The sequence below is a fragment of the Acomys minous genome (genome assembly GCF_964271855.1).
Source record: "Acomys minous genome assembly, chromosome: 9".
NCBI classification, from domain to species: Eukaryota; Metazoa; Chordata; class Mammalia; order Rodentia; family Muridae; genus Acomys; species Acomys minous.
Genome location: NC_140490.1, coordinates 76,387,059 through 76,409,643, shown reverse-complemented (window position 1 = coordinate 76,409,643; position 22,585 = coordinate 76,387,059). Strand labels below are relative to the sequence as shown.

Genomic DNA, 22,585 nt, shown 5'->3' with positions numbered 1-22,585 from the left:
ATAAGAATCATCCATGCAGTGCAGATTTTGAAGGCATGAAGAAGTCAATTGTCCTAGGTTTTTTTTGTTTGTTTGTTTTTTCTTTTTCAACTCAGCACAGAGTTTTCAGGGAAGTAACCTCAGTATAGAAAATACCTCTATCAGATTTACTGTACGCAAATCTGTATGGTAGTTTCTTGATTAATAATTGATAGAGTATTGGTTAACATCTGACTCACAGCTGGGACAGTCAGTCCCTGAACTCATCCTGTGATCATTTACCCAATCCTCTAATGTATAATTGAAATAGCTATACTTAGAAGTTAGAAGAATTGACTGATTGGTTCCCTGACCTGTAGAGTAAAGGCTATTACGGTTGGAAACACCAAATGGAAGCCATTGAAGTTGTCTTTATCAGGGAAAATAGTGAACACAGAACAACACTGCAGTTTAGGATGCATTATAGAAATTAGTACCACCATTAAGAAAAAAAAAGGAACTCAAAAGATTGAGGGGTGGTGGTTTCCACAACATAGCCTTTAACTCAATTTGACCTGTGCAGAAGACAAATGGATCATGGCAGTGACTAGTGAAAATTAATCAAATAATGACTCCAATTATAGCTGCTGTGCTAAATGTGCTTCCATCGCTGGAGCAGATTAACACCTTACTTGAAACATAATATACAGGTTTTTTCTCTATACCAATCCATAAGGACCACCAGAAACAATTTTCTTTCAGCTGGCAAGGCCTGGAGTATGTCTTTATAGTTTTCCCTCAGGGGTGTATCAGCTCTCAAGCCCTGTCAAAATTTAGTTCAAAGGCTTACTGATTATTTGTCTCTTCCTCAAAGATATTATACTGCTCCACTGTATTGATGGCATTATGTTGATTGGACCAAATGAGCAGAGGGTAGCAACCACTTTAGCTTGTTGATAAAACATATGTGCATTATATGGTAAATAATACAACCAAAATGTAAGAGCTTTCTACCCCAGTGAAATTTCTAGGAATCCAATGGACATGTGGAGATAATTTTTCTAAGGAGTAAGGTAAATTGTTGCAACTGGCCCCTCTGAACACCAACAAAGAAGCACAGCACTTATTGGGCATTTTTGGATTTCAGAGACAACAGATTTCTCTTGGATCTGTTACTTGGGCCCATACACCAAGTGACTAGAAAAGCTACTAGTTTTGAGTGGGGCCTGGAACAAGATAAAGCTCTTCAACAGATCCAGGCTGCTCTGCCACTTGGTCTGTATGACCTAGCAGACTCTATGATACTTGAGGCATCTCTGGCAGAGGAGGATGTTGTTTGGAGCCGGTCTATGCTAGGGCCCTGTATGTGAATCTCAATGAAGGCCCTTGGAGCAAAGCGATAGTCTCATCTGCAGACACTATTCTTAAGATAGGCAGTTCTTGGTTTGTTATTGGTCCTTAATGGGTCCCCAGGTTGCTATGTCAACTGAAGCACCCATTATGAGTTGGGCATTATTGGATTTACCTACCCATGAAGTTAGATATTTACAGCACTAATCCATCAACAAATGGAAATGGTATATATGATTGGGACTGAACAGGTTCTCGGGGTGGAGCACAAACAAGTTATACAAAGATGTTGCCCAAATGTCTATGGTTTCTACTCTTGTTACAACTTTCTGGACCAAGCACTGGCCAATGCTCTATGATGAGGAAAAGAAAACTAGGGCCTTATTTATAGATGACTCTATACACTTACGCAGGGACCACCCAGAAGTGGACAGGTGCAGTATTACAGCCTCTTTCTTGAACAACTGTGAAGGACTTTAGTGGAGAAAAATCTTTGCAGTGGGGAATTTGTACCAATGACATGGTTGTACATTTTGCTCGGAAGGAGAAATGGCCAGATGTGCAGCTGTTTATTGATCCAGGAGCTGTAGCCAGTGATTTGGACAGGAACTTGGGAGGAGCCTGATTAGAAAATTAATGAGAAAGACATTTGGGGAAGGCCTACATGGATAGATCTTCCCACCAGTCAGTGACCTGGTGGCAATTTGGTTACACTGAACAACTTCCATAATGGAAGGGACATTTTGTCCTTACTGGAAATGCTTATTCTGGTCATGACTTTGCCTTTCTGCCTGTGATGCTTCACCCAAACTAATTTCAAACAGCATTACTTCTAATGACAGAATCCAATTTTTCAGCCAAGAAAGTTTGTCTGGAATGCAAGAGATCCCTCGGGGTGTTTCTTGGTGTTCCATGCCCTATGATTAAAGCCAGTGGGAAGCTACAACAAAACAAGCAGGGTGATAAATAGCCCAGACCTTTCTGGTAATCTCTCCAGGTAAACTGCCAAGATAGCTAAAGTGCTTCCTGAGAATGGAAGAAATAAAGGTGTTGGTCTGGAAATCCTAGGTTTAATTAAAACCCAACAGCATTATAAAAACACACATATTAATCCATTGAACCTTTGCATAAATGTCAAGTTTATTTATGATACAAATTACCTCATTTAAGAGTAACAACTAATTAAGTCCATTTTAAAATACACTGATGATATGAAAACAGGCACATCACAAAAATAAAGACTTTTGATGCAAGAGAATGCATTATGATGAAACTGCCCTTTTAACTTCTTTAGTTTCAATTCTGGGTGAACCAAGATGGCCTCTTTATGCTTCGTTCAATAATCCTCTTGCCTTGATCCTGTTCTGACAGTTTCTCTCCTGTGTATAGTACCACAGTCTCTACAGAAGGAGCTTTGAAAGGGCCCCCTTCTTCAGCTCCTATTTGTTGTCTGATTTTCTTTGTTTCCTGGCGTACTTTTTCATAGCAGTAGCCACAAAGGACATGTTTCTGCTTCAGGTGACCACATTCAGGGCAAACATCTATATTGTTCTTTAGAACAACAATAGAAAAACAAATAAACAACAAGCAATGTAATATGTAGCCAGCAGCAAGAGCCCTAAAATGATGGCACTGTAACTGTCTGAGAATGTTCATGCTATATGAGGTTATATATGATCTAGTTCAACTTTGTTTTAACAGGAAAAATTTAAAAAATAATAATAACATTGACTTCAAGTTAGCAAGAAAATTATGAATAAACTCAAATTTACCAATCTAGTATATTTTTATTTGTATAGCCTATGGATAAACTATTCTCAGATTCTGTTGTCTACCCTCTGGCTTGAGTAGAATATTTTTATTATGTGATCCTAGTGAGTTCCACATAAGGTATTAGAAACATAGGCAAGGAATAAGTTTGGAGATTTTTACAGAGCAATTGTTTATGAAGATCCCATGTGACTCTATCAGTTCTCTAAATTCAAGCAATAAATAACCAACAAGGAGTCCATCAATATAATGGGGTTATCCATCAAGGAAAAGTTAAATTACATATCAATACACGTTGAACCAAACAAAGCTGGTTTCTTGGGGCTGGAGAGATGGCTCAGAGGTTTAGAGCACTGCCTCCTCTCCCAGAGGTCCTGAGTTCAACTCCCAGCAACCACATGGTGGCTCAAAATCATCTATAATGTGATCTAATGCCCTCTTCTGGCCTGCAAGTATAGAACTGTATATGTATTAATAAACAAATCTTAAAAAAAAAAAAAGCTGGTTTTCTCTGGTATACATGCACATGTACATATATTACCTTAATTTTAATAAGCTTCCAAGAGTTTCTTCTCCTACACCGATTAACTTCAATGCTGCGTCTGTTTTTGGGTGCTGCCATCCAAAAGATACTATCTAAAAAGCTGGAATTCTCTTCATTTCCACTGGTATCATGTGCAAGTTCTGGGAGGGCAGATGGGCCCTGGACTGCTAATGCTGGTGCTATAAAACAAAAGAGACACAGAATCAACTTCTAGTTCCTAAATGATTATTTATAAATACTATTTTCTAAACAATGAACATGTGTGGTGTCACTAGACATACACACCTATAAATTACACGTGTTTGTGTGTATGTGTACACATGTGAAAGTCAGAGGACAGCTTCCAGAGTTAGTTTTCTCCTTACACCATGTAGTCTTGGGGCTTGGCAGCAAGGTCTTTTACTGAGCTATGTGGCAGCCTACCAAAACAACTGGTCTATTAAGCATTCTCACCTTACACAATATGGGGTATTGTGGTTCAGTAGTAAATAATACACAAGTAAGTCTAATGTTGAGAATCACTACACACACTCTGACCGGCACTGAAACGATTATACTGGCCGTTACCTGGCCCATAATATCCAGCTCTAGTTAGCTTTTATCTTTAAACCCGGTTGATTCTGTCCTTAACATTTAACTTTGTTCTGTATGCTAAGAAAAGGAGCTTATTACTTGTGAGACCATCAAGTGCTTCACTTCTGTTTTTTCTAAATTGCTTAGATAACTCCTTTACCCTTCCTTTTGTTCTTTATACTTTCAAAACTTCACACAATTCTTAGGACTTCTACCCACTACCTAAGCTGTTCAAGCATATGCTTGAAATCCCAGACATCAGGAGGCTTGAGGCAGAAGGATCAGGAGCTTCAGGGGTAACCTGGACATGGATAGAGGTGTTGTCTCACCCCACGTCCCCAGAGAGTGAAAAAATACCTAAAGCCTCACCGTTTATAACAGCTCTGCCATGCCTGAGTGACCTTGGGGCTTTCCTGGCCTATTAGATAAGGAATGGATTAAAATGACTATCTCAAGTAGCAGTAGGAGACAATGATTTATTACACAGCTTTTGAGATGTAATGGGATGTATATGTGTTCAGATTGTCTGTGCTCTATCACTTCTGGGATTTTAACATCCAAGATACCAGGAGCTCGAAGCTAGCCTGGGCTACACAGTGAGTTCCAGACCACCCCAGGCTGGAAACAGTCTCAAAACAAGAACAACCAACCAAACAAACAAAAAGCACACGTTGTGTCTTTCATACAACCCGGAAGCCCTCACCAACCCACTCCCACGAACTCTCTCCTTACGGACCCCACTGAGGACAAGCAAAGCCGTTCCAGCTCTGCTGCAGTTGCCGTTGCAGCAGCTCCCAGCACTGTCGGAGCGGTCCGGGTCGCGCTGGCCACCGGAGTGACAGCAGCAGCAGCACGGGAGCCATGTTCCTCCTCACACAGGACCGGGACGCGTGCTGGGAGCATGCGCAGGCCCGCCCCTCCCCCCGCCTCTCTGATCAGAGCATGCGCAAGGCGGCTCTCGCGCATGTGCTTGGGGCAAAGCCCGGCCGCCTCGGATCCTGAAACTTCAACTTCCAGCTGCCCCTGGGGCGCGTCTGACTCTCCTCCAATCAGAGACAAGAGAAGAAAAAGAAAACGGACGTACTGCGCATGGGCGTGGCTGTGTCCGACTTTCCGGGTAAAGATGGCAGAGCGCGGTTACAGCTTCTCGCTGACTACATTCAGGTACCCGGGGGGACCCCAGGTTCCATGCGTCGCATATGGCAGGATCGCCCCAGACCTGGTCACCGTGTCTAGCATCTGGCTGTGTTTCTGAAAGATCGCGTGGGCATGGAGCCGGACTCGTAGCTTTGCAGAGTCATGTTCGGTGCCAGGCCCGGGCCCGCCGCGTTGGGGGCTGAGGGGCTGGAGGCTCCGAGCCAGGCACTAGCTCTCCGTCTCTAGACTAAAAAAAAAAAAGGGCGCGTTGGGAGAACCTGTTTCCAGCTCCTCCCTTCAGGCTTAGGGTTCCCTTCCTGGCCCAGATGGCCTGAGCGCGAGTTTCGGAAACCCTGACTCCTGATCAGACACCTTTTTTTCTTTTGGGAAATCCTTTACTCTTAAGTCCGAATCTTGGTCTCCGTTTAGCAACCGTGAGCAAATGAGCTCACACTGCATTCGGTTTCTTCTGTGCACCTACAGAAGCCCAAGAACCACAAAACGAAAGAGCTGATTTCCTGTCAGGTTTCCGTGGCTCACTCAAGCTGATAAGTTAAGGTCGATGTTTTGCTTTATCCGTAAAAAAATGATTAAATAAAGATTTTAGACCTTTCTGTTATGGGACAGTTAGTTAAATAATTACATTTATTTTCTCAAAGTACATTTGAAGTAAACCATCGTTCTCTAAGAAAAATCACCACGGGAGAATTTACGTAAAGGACTGTGGTTAGACCATTTTCTTAAGGATCTGATAACTGAAGACAGGCAGGAGCTACTTGTTGAATATAACTGTAAAGCTTTACCACGACCACCTATGTATGATGAGTTACAGATTAGTTAAGCACAGCCTAGACAACTGAATTTTTTCAAGGTTGTCCACGAGTAGCTAAGTAGATATTCAGACTTTGTTGGTTTTGAAAACAAAAATTAGTATACTTTCGTTACCATATGTTGACCTTCTTTTGAAAATTGCCCTTTGCACTTTCAAATGAAAAGTGGGTGTGTGCAATTTTGTTGTTACTCTTTTGGAACCCTTGAATGAATTCCATTTAATTCCTTAGCAAATCATTTCTTTATATACTAAACAGAGTCTAAATTATGCCTGGTAGTCACAATTATATTTGTAAACAAAACAATTTGGGCCCTAAATGTCGTCTCACTGGAGCTGAGACAAATGGCCATAAATAATTTTTTTTTTAAAATTCAGTTTCATTTTGAGACAATCATTTGTAGCCCAGGCTGGTTTAAAATGGCCATTAACTAAGGATGACATTCAGTTGAGTCTCGTGCCTCCCTTTCCCTGTGGTGGGATTATAGCAGGGCACTAGCATACCTGGTTTATGCTGTGTCATGCACTCTAGGCAAGCACTCCAGCTTAGGAGCCACATCCTCCGCCCCTGAATCTTTTGTAACACACATCGGAATGTTTTCACAGATTTCTTTACTGTATATAACAAACTTTTTCTTAACTGTTTAGGGGAAAAACATTGTTTTTAGTCTTAAATTGTTAGTGGTACAAGCTGCCAGAGGGAGGAAGTGAGGCGCCTTTGGGAGAGGATAATGGAGGAGCAGAAGAAGTTGGTGCCTACCGGTGTGAATTCTGCAAGGTCTTTCCTGTTACTGGGAATTTTGAAGGAATATAACCTCAGACTGATGAGTCAGGAAAGGCCTAAGCCTGGTGATTCTTGAAACTAGAAGATAAGAAAGAGCTGCATGTTTGAGTGTTTAAGAATAAAAAGAATTGTTGACAGGATAAACTATAGCGAGGATGGAGATAAAAATGATGGGGCCAAACATGCAGGGCAAGCAAGAGAACGAGGGTACGCCAGAGTAAGTCATTCTTGTTCTAATTGAACCAGGAAGTTATTACAAGATTTATGTCAGGTACAAAGTTAGCTGCTTTGGAACTGGAGAAGAAAAGTAGTTAAAAATCTCAAAATTTTCCCAGATAGATGCTGCCATTTTCTAACGGGAGCCCTGGTACTGCTCACTACAGAAGCTGCCTGACTGCTGGACACGCTTGCCTAAAGTCTGGGTTGGCAGGTGGTCACCAGGCAGCAGGAGTAATGCCTTGCTAACTAGCCATGGGGAAAACAGCAACGACAAAACAGGACGGAGAGGGAGTGCCCCACTAGGAGGGTATCCAAATCTTGCAGGCTTAGTTTCCAAACAACTGCACGGCAGATTTAAAGGCCAGAAGGCCTGATTAGTGGGGTCTGACCTCTGTGTCTCCCTTCCTGTCACCAGTGCCTCTAGTTAATATCTGGAGATGTGTTAACATTAAAAATGCCTTCGTTTCTCTTTCAGCCCGTCTGGTAAACTTGTCCAGATTGAATATGCTTTGGCTGCTGTGGCTGGAGGGGCCCCTTCTGTGGGAATTAAAGGTAAGAAAGTGTCATTCACTTCAGATGCTTGTTAGTAGTTAGCTGAAGTGGATGTAAGTGCGTACTTCTCAGGAGTCTTTTTGTTAGCTTAGACAGTTTTGAACTTAAAAAAAAAAAACCAAAAACTGATTCTGAAATAGATATAAGTGCATAAGTCTTTTTGTTAGCTTAGAGAATTTTGAAGTTTCAAGAAAAATAGGTAGTATCTCGCCCCATAATTTAAATCCTACAGCAAATATAGTATTTCAATCTACTGTGATACTTTGCAAGAAGTCTTTTCACTGATTCTATTTTTCTCTGGAAATTTTATCTTTATTAAGGGATAATTGTAAAACATCTAAAGATAAAATTATTGTATGTTCTAGTATCCTTATAGAGACATTTCTTATTGTTTATATCAGAAGACTTAATGAATGTTATTGTTTCAAAACCAATAAAGCTGAAAATATTTAGCTTGGGTAATACCTATAGCTATGGGAATTTTTTGTTTGTGCAGTATAAATGACCAGTGTCAGATTTATTATTTGTTAGGTAATTTTTATATAAAAGTCCAGAAATTTTTAAAAATTAATTTATTCAGATTACAGCTCAATTGTTATCCCATTACTTGTGTCCTCCCATTCCTCCCTCTCTCCTGCTTTCACCCTATTTCCCTCCCCTAGGTCTATGACCAAGAGGGACCACCTCCCCCACTATGTAGTCATAGGTTATCAAGTCTCATCTTGGTAGCCTACTTATTCTTTCTTTGAGTGCCACCCGGGCTCCCCACCAAGGGGAGGTTGTCAAATATGGGGCACCAGAGTTCATGTCATGTCCCTGCTCTCTACCCAACTCTGGAGAATGTCCTGTCCATTGGCTAGATCCGAGTAGGGGTTCAATGTTTACTACTTGTAATGACCTTGGTTAGTGCAATAGTTTGAACAGACTTCCTTGGAACCTGATCCACCTGTTATGAGGTTCTTGTAGGTTTCTAAGATCCTCTGGAGCCTTCTATTTCCCCATCTCTTATATTTCTCTTGCCCAAGTCCCAGTGTGATGTCCTCCATCTATCCCAATATCCTGGTAAGTGAAGACTTTCATGGGACATGCCTTTTGGGCTAGTGCCCAATTATAAGTGAGTATAAACCATGTGATTCTTTCTGCGTCTGGGTTAACTCACTCAATATGATAATTTCTAATGTCATCCATTTGTCCACAAATCAGAAAAGGGTTTTATAATCTTGAGAAAGCAACAAGTTTGAGCTTAGTGTATCTATAAGTAGAAAGCTAATAAAGAACGCAGTTTAATAGTTGCCTTTTTTTCCTTTTAAGCTGCAAATGGTGTGGTATTAGCAACTGAGAAGAAACAGAAGTCCATCCTGTATGACGAAAGGAGTGTGCACAAAGTGGAGCCAATCACCAAGCATATCGGTTTGGTGTACAGTGGCATGGGCCCAGATTACAGGTATACACCCTAGTTACGACGTTTCTCCTCGTCTCGTCTTAATCCTTCCTTATGGTTGTTTGGTTTAGTCATGGCAGCCTGAAGACAGCTAGGTTTAGTGTGTCTGTAAGGGCTCCGTATGGAGGCTGCTCTTTTGATACACGAGTGTAAAGAGGGGATAAATTACCTCTTTCTCTTCCCATGTCCTCCATCCAAGGAATTGGTAGGAAGGACTTTCATGTTCTGATGCACCTTGAAAGTGGTCGGATGTATTCATGCTATAATATAATAGTAAGGTGATTCAGGCAACAACAGAAAGTGTAGACCATGTAGACCTAACATCATTCTGTTCTTGTCAAAGGGATACATGTCTCTATGGCCACTGAAGGCTTCCAAGTGGCCAGCAAGGTTTCAGAGGCTTGTGGAGTTGCTCCCTTTGTATTCCACTGGAAAAGAGAGAGTAACACTGCTTACCTTGGGGTATCAGTAAGTTGAGAGAGATTGACAGCTTTCTTTTTGTCATATACAATTAAAAAAAATCACTTTAAGTTTATAAAATAAGATAGAGTTTCACTTTGAATTATAAGCCAACAGGGTTATCAGAGCATGAGTTGCTTCCTGCCTTGGAAAAATTCTATAGCACTTTGTAGAATGGACACTGCAGTGGACTATTGCTGATAAACTAAGAACGGAAGGGCGTGAGCATCAGAGTGATAGTGCGCATGTTTCAGCTAAGTCGTATATGACGGGTGAAGATATCTAACTCCTTTCTGTCTTGATATATTTGATTGCTATATAGTTATATTAAGGCTCTAAAGGAACAGAACTGACAATATATGTATGCATGTGTGTGTTTGTGTGTATGATTTATTAGACTAACTTACAGGTTGTGGTCTGGACCATCCACCACTGGTTGTATGATGGCAGACAAACCAAGAATACAGTAGTTGTTCAGTGCACAAGGCTGGGTGTCTGAGCAGTCTAGTGCTGGAGTCCTGAAAGGTTCCCGGAGGCTGCGGTCTTCAGTCTGCACTGGAGTCCTGAAGAAGTTGTGTAAATACTGGCAGCAGCAACAGGATAGACACTAGAGTGAGGCAAGGAGGCTAGAAGTAGTTTCCCTTTTTGACCTTTTTTATCTGGGTTGCCACCAGAAAGTGTAGCCCAGATTTAGGATGGGTCTTTCTGCTTCAAATCTTGATTTTAAAACCCCCTATGGAACCAGACCTGGTGCCTTTAACCTCAGCACCTGGGAGGCAGAAGCAGGCAAATCACTGTGAGTTCAAGGACAGCCTAATCTACAAAGTGAGTCCAGGACAGCCACAGCTACACAGAGAAACCCTGTCTCGGAAAATAAACCAAAATAACAACCAAAAAATCCCCTATGGGATCTTAGATCCCTGTTAATTACATTTGTAGTCACGTTGGCAACCAAGATTAAACATCACAATAGTACAATTTCATGTCTTATGTAAAAAGTAGTTTCTTAATTTTTTTTTCAGTGTTGGAAGGCTATTCTGAATTGTAAGTGGAGTTGAAGGTAGACTATAGAAAAGACACGGGCTGACAGAAATGCCCCGAATTATGTGTGTATTCATATGCATCTGTGTTTGGGATGTCTGGAGTGAAGTATAAATAGAGTGCCCTCAAGATGAAGGGGACAGTTTGGAAGAAGTCACAGAGGGAGACATGAAGCTCTTGTTTTGTAAATTAAATCTGTTACCTTAATACGGGTGTGTGGATGTTTTGACTGCATATCTGTACCACATGCATGCAGTGGTACAGTGCCTCCAGTGACCAGAAGAGGGCATTGGATCCTCTGAATTTGGAGTCAGGAGGGTTGTGAGTCACCATGTGGTTACTGGGTGTTGAGCCTGGGTCCTCGGGAAGAGCAGCCAGTGCTCTTCAGCCACCTCTCCAGCTCCCTAAATCTGTTACTAACTGTACTTTAGTCCCTGCGTCTCTTTCTTTTGTCTCAGATTGTAATTCTCTGATATTTCTAAATACACTGGAATCGGGTGTGAAGAATGAGACTAACTGAGCTGATAGCTGCTAAAGAGAGATGCATGCTAAGCTTGTGTAGCGTGTTCTTTTAGAAGAAAATGGAGTGTCATAGCCTTAATTATCTGTCTTTATTGCCTTAGAGTGCTTGTGCACAGAGCTCGGAAACTTGCTCAGCAGTACTATCTTGTTTACCAAGAGCCCATCCCCACAGCGCAGCTGGTGCAGAGGGTGGCGTCCGTGATGCAGGAGTACACCCAGTCAGGGTGAGTACACCCAGTCAGAGTGAGTACACCCAGTCAGAGTGAGTACACCCAGTCAGGGTGAGTACACCCAGTCAGGGTGAGTACACCCAGTCAGGGTGAGTACACCCAGTCAGGGTGAGTACACCCAGTCAGGGTAAGTACACCCAGTCAGAGTGAGTATACCAAGTCAGGGTGAGTCGCTTTATTACTTTCAGAGATGTACCATAAATTTGAAGAAGAAGAAAAAATATTGTATAAGAAATCAGATATGTAGAAGTCCTATTTTTTCTGTGTTTTCTGAACAAATGAAGAAAATCACTGTGATAACCATTATTTCTGGTCTTGACTTGAAATAGTTTCTTAAGGTAAAATGTGGTTGTATGTGGTGATGCACAGCTGTAAACCGAGAACTTGGGACACTGAGGGAGGGAGATTACAAGTTCAAGGCAAATTTGGTTACATAGTTAGACACTGCCTCAAAAGGAAGAAAAGGAGAGGAACGGGAGAGGAGAATGTGCTCTTACCCAGCAGCAGAGCTCAGTGTCTTGATTTTTAAAAGGGTCTTTGCTGATGTTTTTGCCTTAGTGCCTTTGTACTTAGCTTTTCAACCCAAAGTGATTGTGAGTACCTAAAGACCACAATAACATTTTAATTTTTATTATTTATTTATTTATTTATTTGCATTTTTGAGACAGGGTTTCTCTATGTAGCCTTGGCTGTCCTGGACTTGCTTTGTACTTTGTAGACCAGGCTGGCCTTGAACTCAACAGCAGTCAGCCTGCCTCTGCCTGGGATTAAAGACATGCGCCACCATGCCTGGATTATTAGTTTTCTTTCTTTCTTTCTTTCTTTCTTTCTTTCTTTCTTTCTTTCTTTCTTTCTTACTTTCTTTCTTTTAAAGATTTATTTGTTCATGCATTTCATGCATACCATAAGAAGACATTGGATTTCATGACAATTATATGAGATTGCAGTTAGAGATGGTTGTGAGCCACCAGTGGGTGCTAGGACTTGAACTCAAGACCTCAGGAGAGCAGCCAGTGTTTTTTAACCCTCAAGCCATTTCCACTCCACCGCACACCACCCCCATATTCTTACATTACACTGTGAATGAGCTAGTATAAAGGTAATATGTAAGGCCGATAGGTAAGCCTAGTGGGAAAGAGGCATTTATTAAATTCGTTAGGACATACTCTTTATGCTTAGATAGTGACACCATTATTCATGGTCTGTGTCTTAGTCCACTTTGTGTCGCTCTAACAAATTATCTGAGCCAGGTTTAATTAGTTCAGAGCTCTGGGTCCAGAGTTGTGCAGGTTTTGATAAGTTTTTTTCTACCAGCCAGCCTTGCATGGCCAGAGGTCACACAGTAAGAAAAAGTGAGAGAGTGGGTGGTGGCCTGTTCCATAGAAACTAACACTTCTGTGAGACCAAACCCCTTTTGAGAAACAAGCATTAGCCCTTCCTCGGGACAGAGTCTATGGCTGATGTCTTCTGTCATGTTCCACCTCTTGAAGGTGCAATTTTGTGGTTAGGTTATACTAAGAGTTAATTTCTGCTGAACTTTTGGGAGCTGAGCATCATTTGGTTTGGATCTACTGCTGTTCCTAGTGGTGCTAAAGAGAATTCATTTTATATTGGTTCATTTAGAAGTTAAATGAAGTCTAACTCACTTTACTTGGGAATCTTACTTGTGAGTGAATATAAACTCTTACTTTATTCTAGATCCTTTTATTTTCTTTCTACAGCGGTGTTCGTCCATTTGGCGTTTCTCTACTTATTTGTGGATGGAATGAGGGGCGGCCATATTTATTTCAGTCAGATCCATCTGTAAGTATCATTACATATATTTTAAAAATTTATTAGAATTGCTTTTTATATATGTAATTAAAGGTAAAACCATGAAACTTTACATTTAGCAGCATTTTCTTTTTTTTCTACTTGTTTTTAAATTTCATTTGTTTTATTTTTTTTAACCTTTAATTATGTGTATATGTGTGTGTGGGGGGGGGGTGTGTATTCATTTGACTTCCGTGCCTGTGGAGCCCAGAGGAATCAGATCCCCTAAAGCTGGCAGTTGAGAGCCATCTGACTTAGTGCTGGGGCTGGAACTCAGGTCCTCTTAATCCTAAGCCATATCTCAAGCCCCTTCACTGTTTTGTTTTGCTTTGTTTTATTTTTCCTTTTTTCTTTTTAGAAAGTATAAAGAAGCACACATTTGATGCACATTCAGCATTTTTGTAGCGCCATCTTTGATAAGAAAGCTATAATCTACATTATTTTTTGCCCCTTTTTGGTCATGTTCATTAGCATGTGCTAGAATGAATTGCCAGTTTGGCAAGCACCTGAGTCAGGTGTGTGGCAGGAGGCATGTGTTCTCATCTTTGACATCAGTTTGGTGCTGGGACTGTCTAGAGTATGACAGAGCAAACACACTCATCTAATGTAAATTCAGTGTTGGACAAAATGTTTTTGTGACTGGTGTCTTGATTGAGATGTTTTTCTAAAGCACAAGGTTCATAGCTGGATCTGGATTTATTCCATATTGTTCCATTTGCCGTGAGGAGAAGCCTAAGAAAAAGCTCAATGTTAGAGAGTGAATTTTTGTTTATGAATTATTAGATAATTGCAATTTCCATGCAAGCCTTACAATCTTACCTTATAAATGAAAATGTTAAAATAAAAGTGATCAGATTGTGAGGCTATCTGTGAGCTTTTGAAGATAAATGGCCTGTGGCCTGCCTTCCCAGCCAGGAGACCGCGCCAGTCCCTGGCGTTATGCCCATTCTCCGTAAAGGCAATTTCTAGCCCACCTGCTAAGGCTTCCTCTTCGTGCGTGTGTTTGCATTCTCCTTGCCACCCCTTTTCACTGGGAAAGTTCATTGTAACCATGGAAATATAAAACAGGTATACAAGTCAAATACTACCTGACTGTAATCCCCAAGAAACCTATCTGAAAACAGTTCTTTGGTGCATGTATAATTTTACCTTTTTATTGAAAACAAGTAAATTTGCATTGTATTGAGATTGTTGGACTTGTTTGTTTTTTATAGAATGTTTGAATTTGCAGGACCTTGGAGTGTCAACATTTTCCAGAGTCAATATTTTGATTTATACTTGGCAATGCTAAGGATACCACTTCATAGGAGTACTTGCTACAGAAATGTCAGAAAATGCTTAGGGTCCTTTCAGAAATTGTTGGAAATTCTAACTCTAATCCAAAATGTATTTAATAATTCTTTTTATGAAACTCAAATCAGCAACCCAAAAAATTCTTAAATTAAAAAAAAGTGGCTGATAGTGACATCTAGGCTGAGGAATGGTAGTAAAACATTGTTTCTATAAAAGCCGAAAGCCTTTTAAGCACGTTACAAGCACCACTTCCTGACAGACAGTAGTCTCAAGTCTGTATTGGTAAGTGTTGTGTGGTGTGATGGCATAAGCCAGGCCGAATGATGTCACTGAGGTGGTGTGGGGGAGAGCTGCCCAAAGTGACTTAGGTTCTTTGCACATTGCTTTTGAACTAATTTTTGATGTTAAATATTAAGAAACTATCACTGTTCCCAAATTTTTTTATGGCCTCATTAAAACATTTAAAGATTCTGATACCTTCAATGAAAGCCATCTCTCTTCAGTAAAGATGATGAGTGAGCACTAGTTTTCAGGATAATGTAAGACAGTTTTAGATCCATTCAGCCCATTCATTTAAAATGATCTTTTTTAAAGTACGCCTTATTTTTTCAATAGTTGCACCCATTGTTATCTGTTGATGAGGTTTAATATGTGCATGTGTGTGTGCATACATATATAAATACCAGAGTAAACCATCACCACAGTTGAAATTAACCTCGAACTTTCCTCATGACTCTTGGTCATTCTTTCTTCAGCCTTTAAACAAACCTATTCTGTGGAATTGCCATTCAGCTTCCATAGCCGTGACTTCAGACGCTAAAGACGATTACAGTTAAACACAGATATCAGAGCAATATAGTGACAGTGTTTTAAAATGCGTTTGTCTCTCCTGATTAGGGAGCTTACTTTGCCTGGAAGGCCACAGCAATGGGAAAGAACTACGTGAACGGGAAAACTTTCCTTGAGAAGAGGTAGGCTTCTGAGGATTGCATTCCTGGGCAGACTGGTCTCATGGGTTTCAGACTTTGAATGAATAATCTCATGGATCTAACAAATTCATTGTGTCTTTCTGTATTTTAGTCTATTTAGAGATAAAAGAGAAGACATCCTAATCTCTTGTTTTCCTAGTCTCTGATGTATTTAATGGTAATAGTATTCATTCCCTGAGGATATTGTTCATCCTTGTTTTATTTTTAAAAAATATTTAGCTGGGTGTGGTGGTGCACACCTTGAATCCCAGCACTTGGGAGGCAGAGGCAGGCAGATCGCTGTAAGTTGGACACCAGCCTGGTCTACAAAGTGAGTCCAGAACAGCTAAGGCTGCACTGTGAAACCCTGTCTCAAAAAACAAATAAAACAGAACAAAACAAAATTTTATTTAAGGTCATGGAGGTGGTTGAGACAGAATTGTTCTATGTGGCCCTGGCTCTTCGTAAGCTTGTCATGTAGACCAGGTTGGCTTCTCACTCATGGGGATCCACCTGCGCCTGCTTCCTGAGGTGGCCAGCATGCCCACTCGTTGGTTGTTTCTTAAATGTTTATTTTTTTTAGTTTATTTCCACATTCATATTTTTTAAAAATTATATTTAGAGTAAAAGAATGTTTAACAATGACTTATAAGAATTAAAAATGGAGGTAGTTGAATGTAGAGGCCCATGCTGTAACCCTGGCAATTGGAAGGCTACAGCAGGAGAATTACTTTGAGTTAAGGCCAGCCTGGGTTACAGAGTGGGGTCTGGTCCAGGCTGTGCTGCAAAATAAGAACCTATTTCAAACAAAACAAAAATTGTGAGACCAGTCGTTGGTATTGAGCAGATCACATGATGTATTGTGTGCTAAAGAAAGAATGGAGTGCTGTGTAAAGTGTGGTGTTGCTGCTGAGCACAGCAAGCTGCTCTTGCGGATTCACAGTTAAACCCTGGGTTCACGGTGGCCACTGTCCTCCACAAGTCTCTGGTATTTTAGACAGGTGTGACAGGTGATGTTTCTCTGTACATTTTTTACATGATATTTATGTTGACGTTATTAAAGATCTTGGACTTTCGAGCAAATGAATCTTGATAATAAAGCACTTTAACTTTTGCCTATTAATGAAAGGCACATGCCGTGTTATAACTTAAAATAACATAATTTTAGCAATAGCCTGACATACAGTGGATTATTTTTTTTTTCATAGTGTTAGAAGTTCAGTGGCAAGTGTTACTTCATTATTTGGGGACAGCTGTCTCATTGAGATGATTAGGAAATTGCTTTTGTAAATTAGCATTTTTAAGAGGGTTAGATTTTTTTGAAAGATTTCATGTTTTTACTATTGTTTTATTTAAAATAGCTATAAAGAATCTACACAGTGCCATAGCACTATTGTTTTTATTTTTTTTTCCTTTAGATATAACGAAGACCTGGAGCTGGAAGATGCCATCCATACAGCCATCTTGACCCTAAAGGTTAGCCCAGCACCCGCCAACTAGAGCGACATGGTTTTTCTAATGGGCTACTTATGAAGTTGACCATTTTCCTTCTCTCCTTAAATAGGAAAGCTTTGAAGGGCAGATGACAGAAGATAACATAGAAGTTGGGATCTGCAACGAAGCTGGCTTCAGGAGGCTCACCCCAACCGAAGTGAGGGATTACCTGGCCGCCATAGCATAATAAAGATGCCCGAACGACTCAGAGCTCACGCAGTCCATCTGCTTATACGTGTTTAAAGTATGTTTTGTTTGTGCAGACTTATTTCTACATGGTTTAATGGATTCACATTTTTAAAATAATAATCATAATAAACTGTTAAAACCAATTTGTAGTTTTTAACACTAAAATTTGCACATACTTCTTTCTCACTTTATACATTGCAAACTGGAATGATACAATCACTTTTCACATATTTTTATTAGATCTTATTGACCCCTTTACTACCAACCATGCCTATGTTTATAAAAGAGAACTCTGGTTTTTAATATACGTCATGGCTTTTATAACTGGGAGAATTTATACACTTTAATAAATTCATGAGACAGGCTAGGAATGAGTTAGGACCTTTTGTGCCACGGACCACCCCAGTTGGGTATGGGAGTCCCTCGGATGAGGGTCCTCGAAGGCTTGGTGGGCAGGGATTCGGCAGTGACAAACAGAGACAAACACAGAGGCAGTCTGAATCGGAGTGTATTTTGCAGGCAAGCAGTCTAGGTTTTTATACACATTTTGAAACAGTGCGTTGTGGTTACATTTTCCATGGAATAGATTCAAGGAGGTCAGAGAAGCAGTCAGGTGTATAGAATACACAGTACAAAGTGCATAGTAGTAACATCATTGTTTCTAAGACATTAACTTCCCAAAAGCAGATTGCATTCTCAGGTTGAGCCAGGGGCCAGAGACAGTTCTCTGTAAAATTAACTTTTTGCTGTCAGTCAATGTCTGACACCTTTTTCCCACTGATGACTACCCATCCATTCCCTCCCTCACACACTCCTGTATAGGGGAGAGGTGGATGACGTGTAGCAGCCAATCTATAGGGTCCTCTAGGAGGACACCAGAGACTGCCCTTCAATACATATGCCATGCCATAAGGAGTTTTGCATTGTAGGAATTAAAATTCCGCTTTTATTTTCACTCTTGTATGAGTTACCTTTTCTTCGAATGGGCTCTGCCTTTGGTCTTTACCAAGTGATTGGTAATTGAAGTGATTTTTCAACCACCTCCTTTTGCTGTAATTCATTGAAAAATTCTACATTGTTTTATTATCCTTAAGAACTTTAAGGATGACTAATAATAAATTAGGTGCATTTGGAGGAGGCGTCTCATTCTGCAGTTTCTAGGCTGGTGCTTTGTCCAATTCCCCTCCTGGCACCGTATCCCTGGTCACCTTGTTGCCTTGGTTATGCGTGAGAAGAATAATAGAACAAATAAGGAATACCAGGAAGCAGGTCACTACCAATACTCCAAGGGAAAGAACACCATGGCCTTTTCCAGGAGACTCTCCCTTTTGGGGTCGTCGCCTCAGGCCCGTGGAACAGCATTGTCACACGCACTCTACTGGAGGCGTGGCACTCTTGGGTATGGATCAGCAAGGTCTTGGAGTAGTCTGTAGCTGTACAATAGCAGTGGGGGGTAAACACAGTTGGCTTCCTCCAGTAAATAAACCATGGTGTACTACATCCTGTGGTTTCTCCATCTCATGTACATAATAATAACAAATAATAATTAATTTTAATTTAAAAAATTATTTAAAAGGATTTCCCAGATTATGGCAGAACTTTTCTTAAGGGTTAATATAGATACTGGTAATAAAATACTAAGGTCAGAGCTGTACATCCCTCGTTAGAGAAGAATCTTCACTGTAAGTAGGTCCTTAGAAGCAACAAGCAATTGGGGCATTTAAACCCATATCCTTTGTAAAAGCATGGCGCATGGTTTTAATTGGATTTCCCCCTCAGGCATCCTAAGAAAAGACACAGAACAGACTGTTGATAAATGTCATTGTCAATACAAAGAAGTAGGCAGTTCATTGGTTTAAATGTAACCAAAAAGATTTTGACCAACATTAGATAGTTTAAAAGTAGCTTTATTTTAGAGTATTTTTGACAGGTTTTGCTGTCTACAATCACAACACATCTGCATCTTGTCAATGGGAGGCAGCAACATTTTAAGAGGTGGGAAGGTAGCACCTTAACCTGGAGTTATTCATGAATTTATTGCATGTCTATGGTGTGTGGTCACGTGTGTTTATTTGGGAGCCAGTGAGGAGAGACTCTAGATTGATGTTGGGTGCCTTCATAGTTATCTGTACATTATACATTGAGACAGGGACTGTCACTTGAACCCAGGGCTTGCTTGATGACTAACCAGTCTATCTAGTTAGCTCTGGAGATCCTGTCTCCATCTTCTGAGTGCTGGAACTAAGGCTTGCCCCACCTTTCTGTGGGTACTATTTATTTATCCATAGTCCAGTTCTCACACTTAGCAGGCACTCTAGCTAGTGAGCCTCACCCTCTGCACTGCCCATCTACTTTAAGATGTGTCTGGAGTGGCTGGGAAGATGGATCATCAGTTAAGAACATTCATTATTCTTACAGAGAATTTATATTCAGGTCCCAACACGCACATGGTGGCTCACAACCATTCATACCTCCAATTCCAGAGGAGCTCAAATCCTCTTTTGACCTTCATGGGTATACACACACACACACACACACACACACACACACACACACACACACACACACACACGCACACATGTGCACAGACAGACAGACATGCAAACAAAACACAAGATTTAAAATCATAAAAGATGTGCCTTGAGGGCTTCATCTAAAATCTCTAGATGGGCCTTGGCGTGTTTGAATCCAGCACAACAGCATAATATTAAAGGATCTTTTAATACCTTATTAGCTGGCTGATTGTGCAGCGAAATTACAGCAGTGCTTCTCAATACATGGGCTGCGATCCCTTTGGATGTTGAACTGCCCTTTCATAGGGCTCACCCAAGACTTTCGTAAAACATTTACATTATGATTCATAGCAGCAAAATTACAGTTAAATAACAGCAAAGGTAATTAGGTTGAGAACCACTGAATTAGAGGGCTTTCCCCCATTTTGAGTAGGAGCAAATTTGATATTGTAGGTTAAGACTGGGGTTTCTGTTAGCTACTATTCAATTTGGTTAGATCGCTAATGTTCAATATTAAGAAAAAAAAAAAAGATACCTGGTGGTGGTAGTCTATACTTTGAATATCAGCATTCAGAAGCTTTGACAGGTGGATCTGAGTTTGAGGCCTGCCTGGTCGACAGAGTTCCAGAACAGCCAGAGTTACACAGGCAATTCTGGCCCCCAAAACAAAAAGCACAAGAATGCCAACATTTATAAATTAAAGAGGAAGCAAAGGATATAGACTTAAGACGGAAAAGTGCAAATAGGTGCAGCAGAGGTCATCCCACAGAAGAAAGTAACGGGAGCAGATTAGACTCAGGGTCAGCTTCCTTCTGCCTCTGTTAAATGCACAGCTGCCTACAGCCCCATTCCCTTTGTTCACAAGATGGAACAAAATAACTCTCATTGGCCTTGAAAATAAACTGTTTCCCTTTTGTCCTAGATATTTCAGAAAGTCAATCTTTGATGTAGGAACCCACTGTAGCTCTAAATATTCTAAACTCCCAAACCATATTAGGCTTGTGGATTTAGTTTCTTTCAATCTTGTGTTTTATAATGTTCCCAGTGTTCATAGCTTCTCCCAGCATTTGGTTCTATTTGTATCTGAAAGACTTTGGTCTCTAATTCCTTGCCATAAATTTTGCTTTGTAACGTTACTAGCAGAGAAACATGGATGCTATTAAAATTTGCAAATATGGGGCTGGGTAAAGGGACTTGGAAGGAATAGTGGGGGGACTCGGCTCTATCATGAAGCACCCCACACTTGAAGGGAACTTGTATTTTCAGTTAATTACCATAGGTAGAAGTTACTCTTGGTACTTGGCCTCACTCAGTTTCCTGTGTTTGCAAACTTCCAGCTCTCTCACCCTACTCTCTGCCTCACAGCACAGGGGAGTAACAGTACTCACTAGGAGGGGTTGCTACTTTTCTTCTATTCGAATTTTAATTTCCTGGCAGCCAATCCTGCGGCCTTTTTTATTAGTTATAGTTCTTGCCTGTGACAAAATACTTTCCTCTCTGCAGCCTTTGGAAATTTTCTCTTATCTTCAGTGTTCTGAAATTTCACAATGATTTCATTTGCCTTTTGGTGAGTTTTTTATTGTTTGTTTAAATATGGAATGCTTTCCACATTTGTGTGTTGTCCTCTTGTGGCCACACTAATGTTCTCTAGATCACTCTGGTTTGGTAAGTTTCTTAATAATCACTGCACTGAGCACCCAAATAGGTCCTTTTCTATAAAAATTAAATTTTTCTTTACTTTTTTAGTATATTTAGATTTTTCCTTTCACTTTTCATAATTATGGACCTAAAATTTCTCTTTACTAAGTATCCAACTCTTGCTTTTTGCTGTTTTTTCAACCTCTTACTATGCTTTCTAGTCAAAATTTGAGACACTGCCTTTACTTTTGAAGAGCTGTTTCCTGTGCTGCGCCCTCAACCTTTAAATGAAGGAGCTTCTTATTTGAGGGCCAAGTAACAGTAACGGGTTGTCTGAAGGTTCAAGTTACAAGGTACTTCTTAAAGTCATTTCTCTCCTCCAAATTCCAAACAGAAGCATGTTTAGAAGTGTTGAATTTGTGATTGAGTCTGGTAGCTACCTTTTTGTAGATTTTGAATGTCAGATTTCTTTGGAGTTTTTTATTTACTGTTTGGAAGGGGAAGGTGGAGCGATGGGTAATGGAAGCTGGGAGGACAACTGAGGAGGAGGGGGGCTAGTGGCAACATTTTAGTCAGAAAAACTTAATACTTCATATTGGTGCCTATCTTTTGTTGGGCTTTAATATGGCACCCCTGTTTGCCTACATCACCATAAACTTCCTGCAGGGAAAGGAAGAGTATTGGGCCAGCGGTACCGGATGGAAGAGAGGACTGTGTGCTGTGTTAATGACGTTTGTTAAGGAGTCTGTTTCTAATTCGCCCCTACCCCCACCCCGGCTCCGTTCAGCTGCCCAATCTAGACACCTGAAATTCCAAAGCCCTTCAGAGATTTGTGCTTGGTAAACCTGGCAGGAGTTTGAGGCGTTGCTGGAGGCATTCATCAGGGGTTTAACTAACTTGTCTGTGCCTTGGCAGCAAAACACATCTATCTACCTTTCAGTTTAGGACAGAATAAAATTAGTGTGTAGTATATTTGGAATAGCGCTGGCCCCAGTAAGCACTGAACGAGATATTGTTCCTGTTCAAAGTTGATTTTGGTAGCATGTCGGATTAGCAGTTACTTCTATCCTTCAAGGAGTGCTTGGGACAAGGGAAAAACAAAAACAAAACAAAACAAAAACGACAACTGAAGCCTAATATTTAACATTAGTTTTGCTTTCTTAAACTTTTTTTCCCTGGGTAAAATAATCTTGCCTAAACACGCCCAGCCTCTGGAGTTACGCTGTTTCCTGCCCTATTCAATCGGACTTCTAAAGTCTCCTACGGAAA

General features: G+C 40.6%; 2 protein-coding genes across 2 annotated transcripts; one reads left to right on the top strand and one right to left on the bottom strand.

The window, feature by feature from the left end:
* Nucleotides 1-2,423: 2,423 nt before the first annotated feature.
* Nucleotides 2,424-5,104, bottom strand: MRPL32 (mitochondrial ribosomal protein L32). The gene is made up of 3 exons (XM_084796230.1): nt 4,932-5,104; nt 3,620-3,801; nt 2,424-2,859 (listed from the first exon to the last, which is right to left on the bottom strand). The coding sequence occupies exons 1-3, from the start codon at nt 5,056-5,058 to the stop codon at nt 2,605-2,607; spliced, it is 564 nt and encodes a 187-aa protein (XP_084652356.1). The 5' UTR covers nt 5,059-5,104; the 3' UTR covers nt 2,424-2,604.
* Nucleotides 5,105-5,215: 111 nt separating this feature from the next.
* On the top strand, nt 5,216-17,308 carry PSMA2 (proteasome 20S subunit alpha 2). Its single transcript, XM_084796109.1, has 8 exons — nt 5,216-5,359; nt 7,640-7,716; nt 9,028-9,160; nt 11,281-11,403; nt 13,131-13,212; nt 15,412-15,485; nt 16,901-16,958; nt 17,047-17,308. The coding sequence occupies exons 1-8, from the start codon at nt 5,319-5,321 to the stop codon at nt 17,161-17,163; spliced, it is 705 nt and encodes a 234-aa protein (XP_084652235.1). The 5' UTR covers nt 5,216-5,318; the 3' UTR covers nt 17,164-17,308.
* The last annotated feature ends 5,277 nt before the right edge of the window (nt 17,309-22,585 follow it).

Bases quoted from the DNA above. Each gene is read 5' to 3' on its own strand.
- MRPL32 (XM_084796230.1), bottom strand. From the start codon at position 5,058: ATGGCTCCCGTGCTGCTGCTGCTGTCACTCCGGTGGCCAGCGCGACCC. The intron at 3,802-4,931 runs GTCCGTAAGGAG...TTTGTTTTATAG, and splicing joins CTTTGCTTGTCCTCAGTGGG to CACCAGCATTAGCAGTCCAG. The intron at 2,860-3,619 runs GTAATATATGTA...GTTGTTCTAAAG, and splicing joins GGAAGCTTATTAAAATTAAG to AACAATATAGATGTTTGCCC.
- PSMA2 (XM_084796109.1), top strand. From the start codon at position 5,319: ATGGCAGAGCGCGGTTACAGCTTCTCGCTGACTACATTCAG. The intron at 5,360-7,639 runs GTACCCGGGGGG...TTTCTCTTTCAG, and splicing joins TTCTCGCTGACTACATTCAG to CCCGTCTGGTAAACTTGTCC. The intron at 15,486-16,900 runs GTAGGCTTCTGA...TTTTTCCTTTAG, and splicing joins AAAACTTTCCTTGAGAAGAG to ATATAACGAAGACCTGGAGC.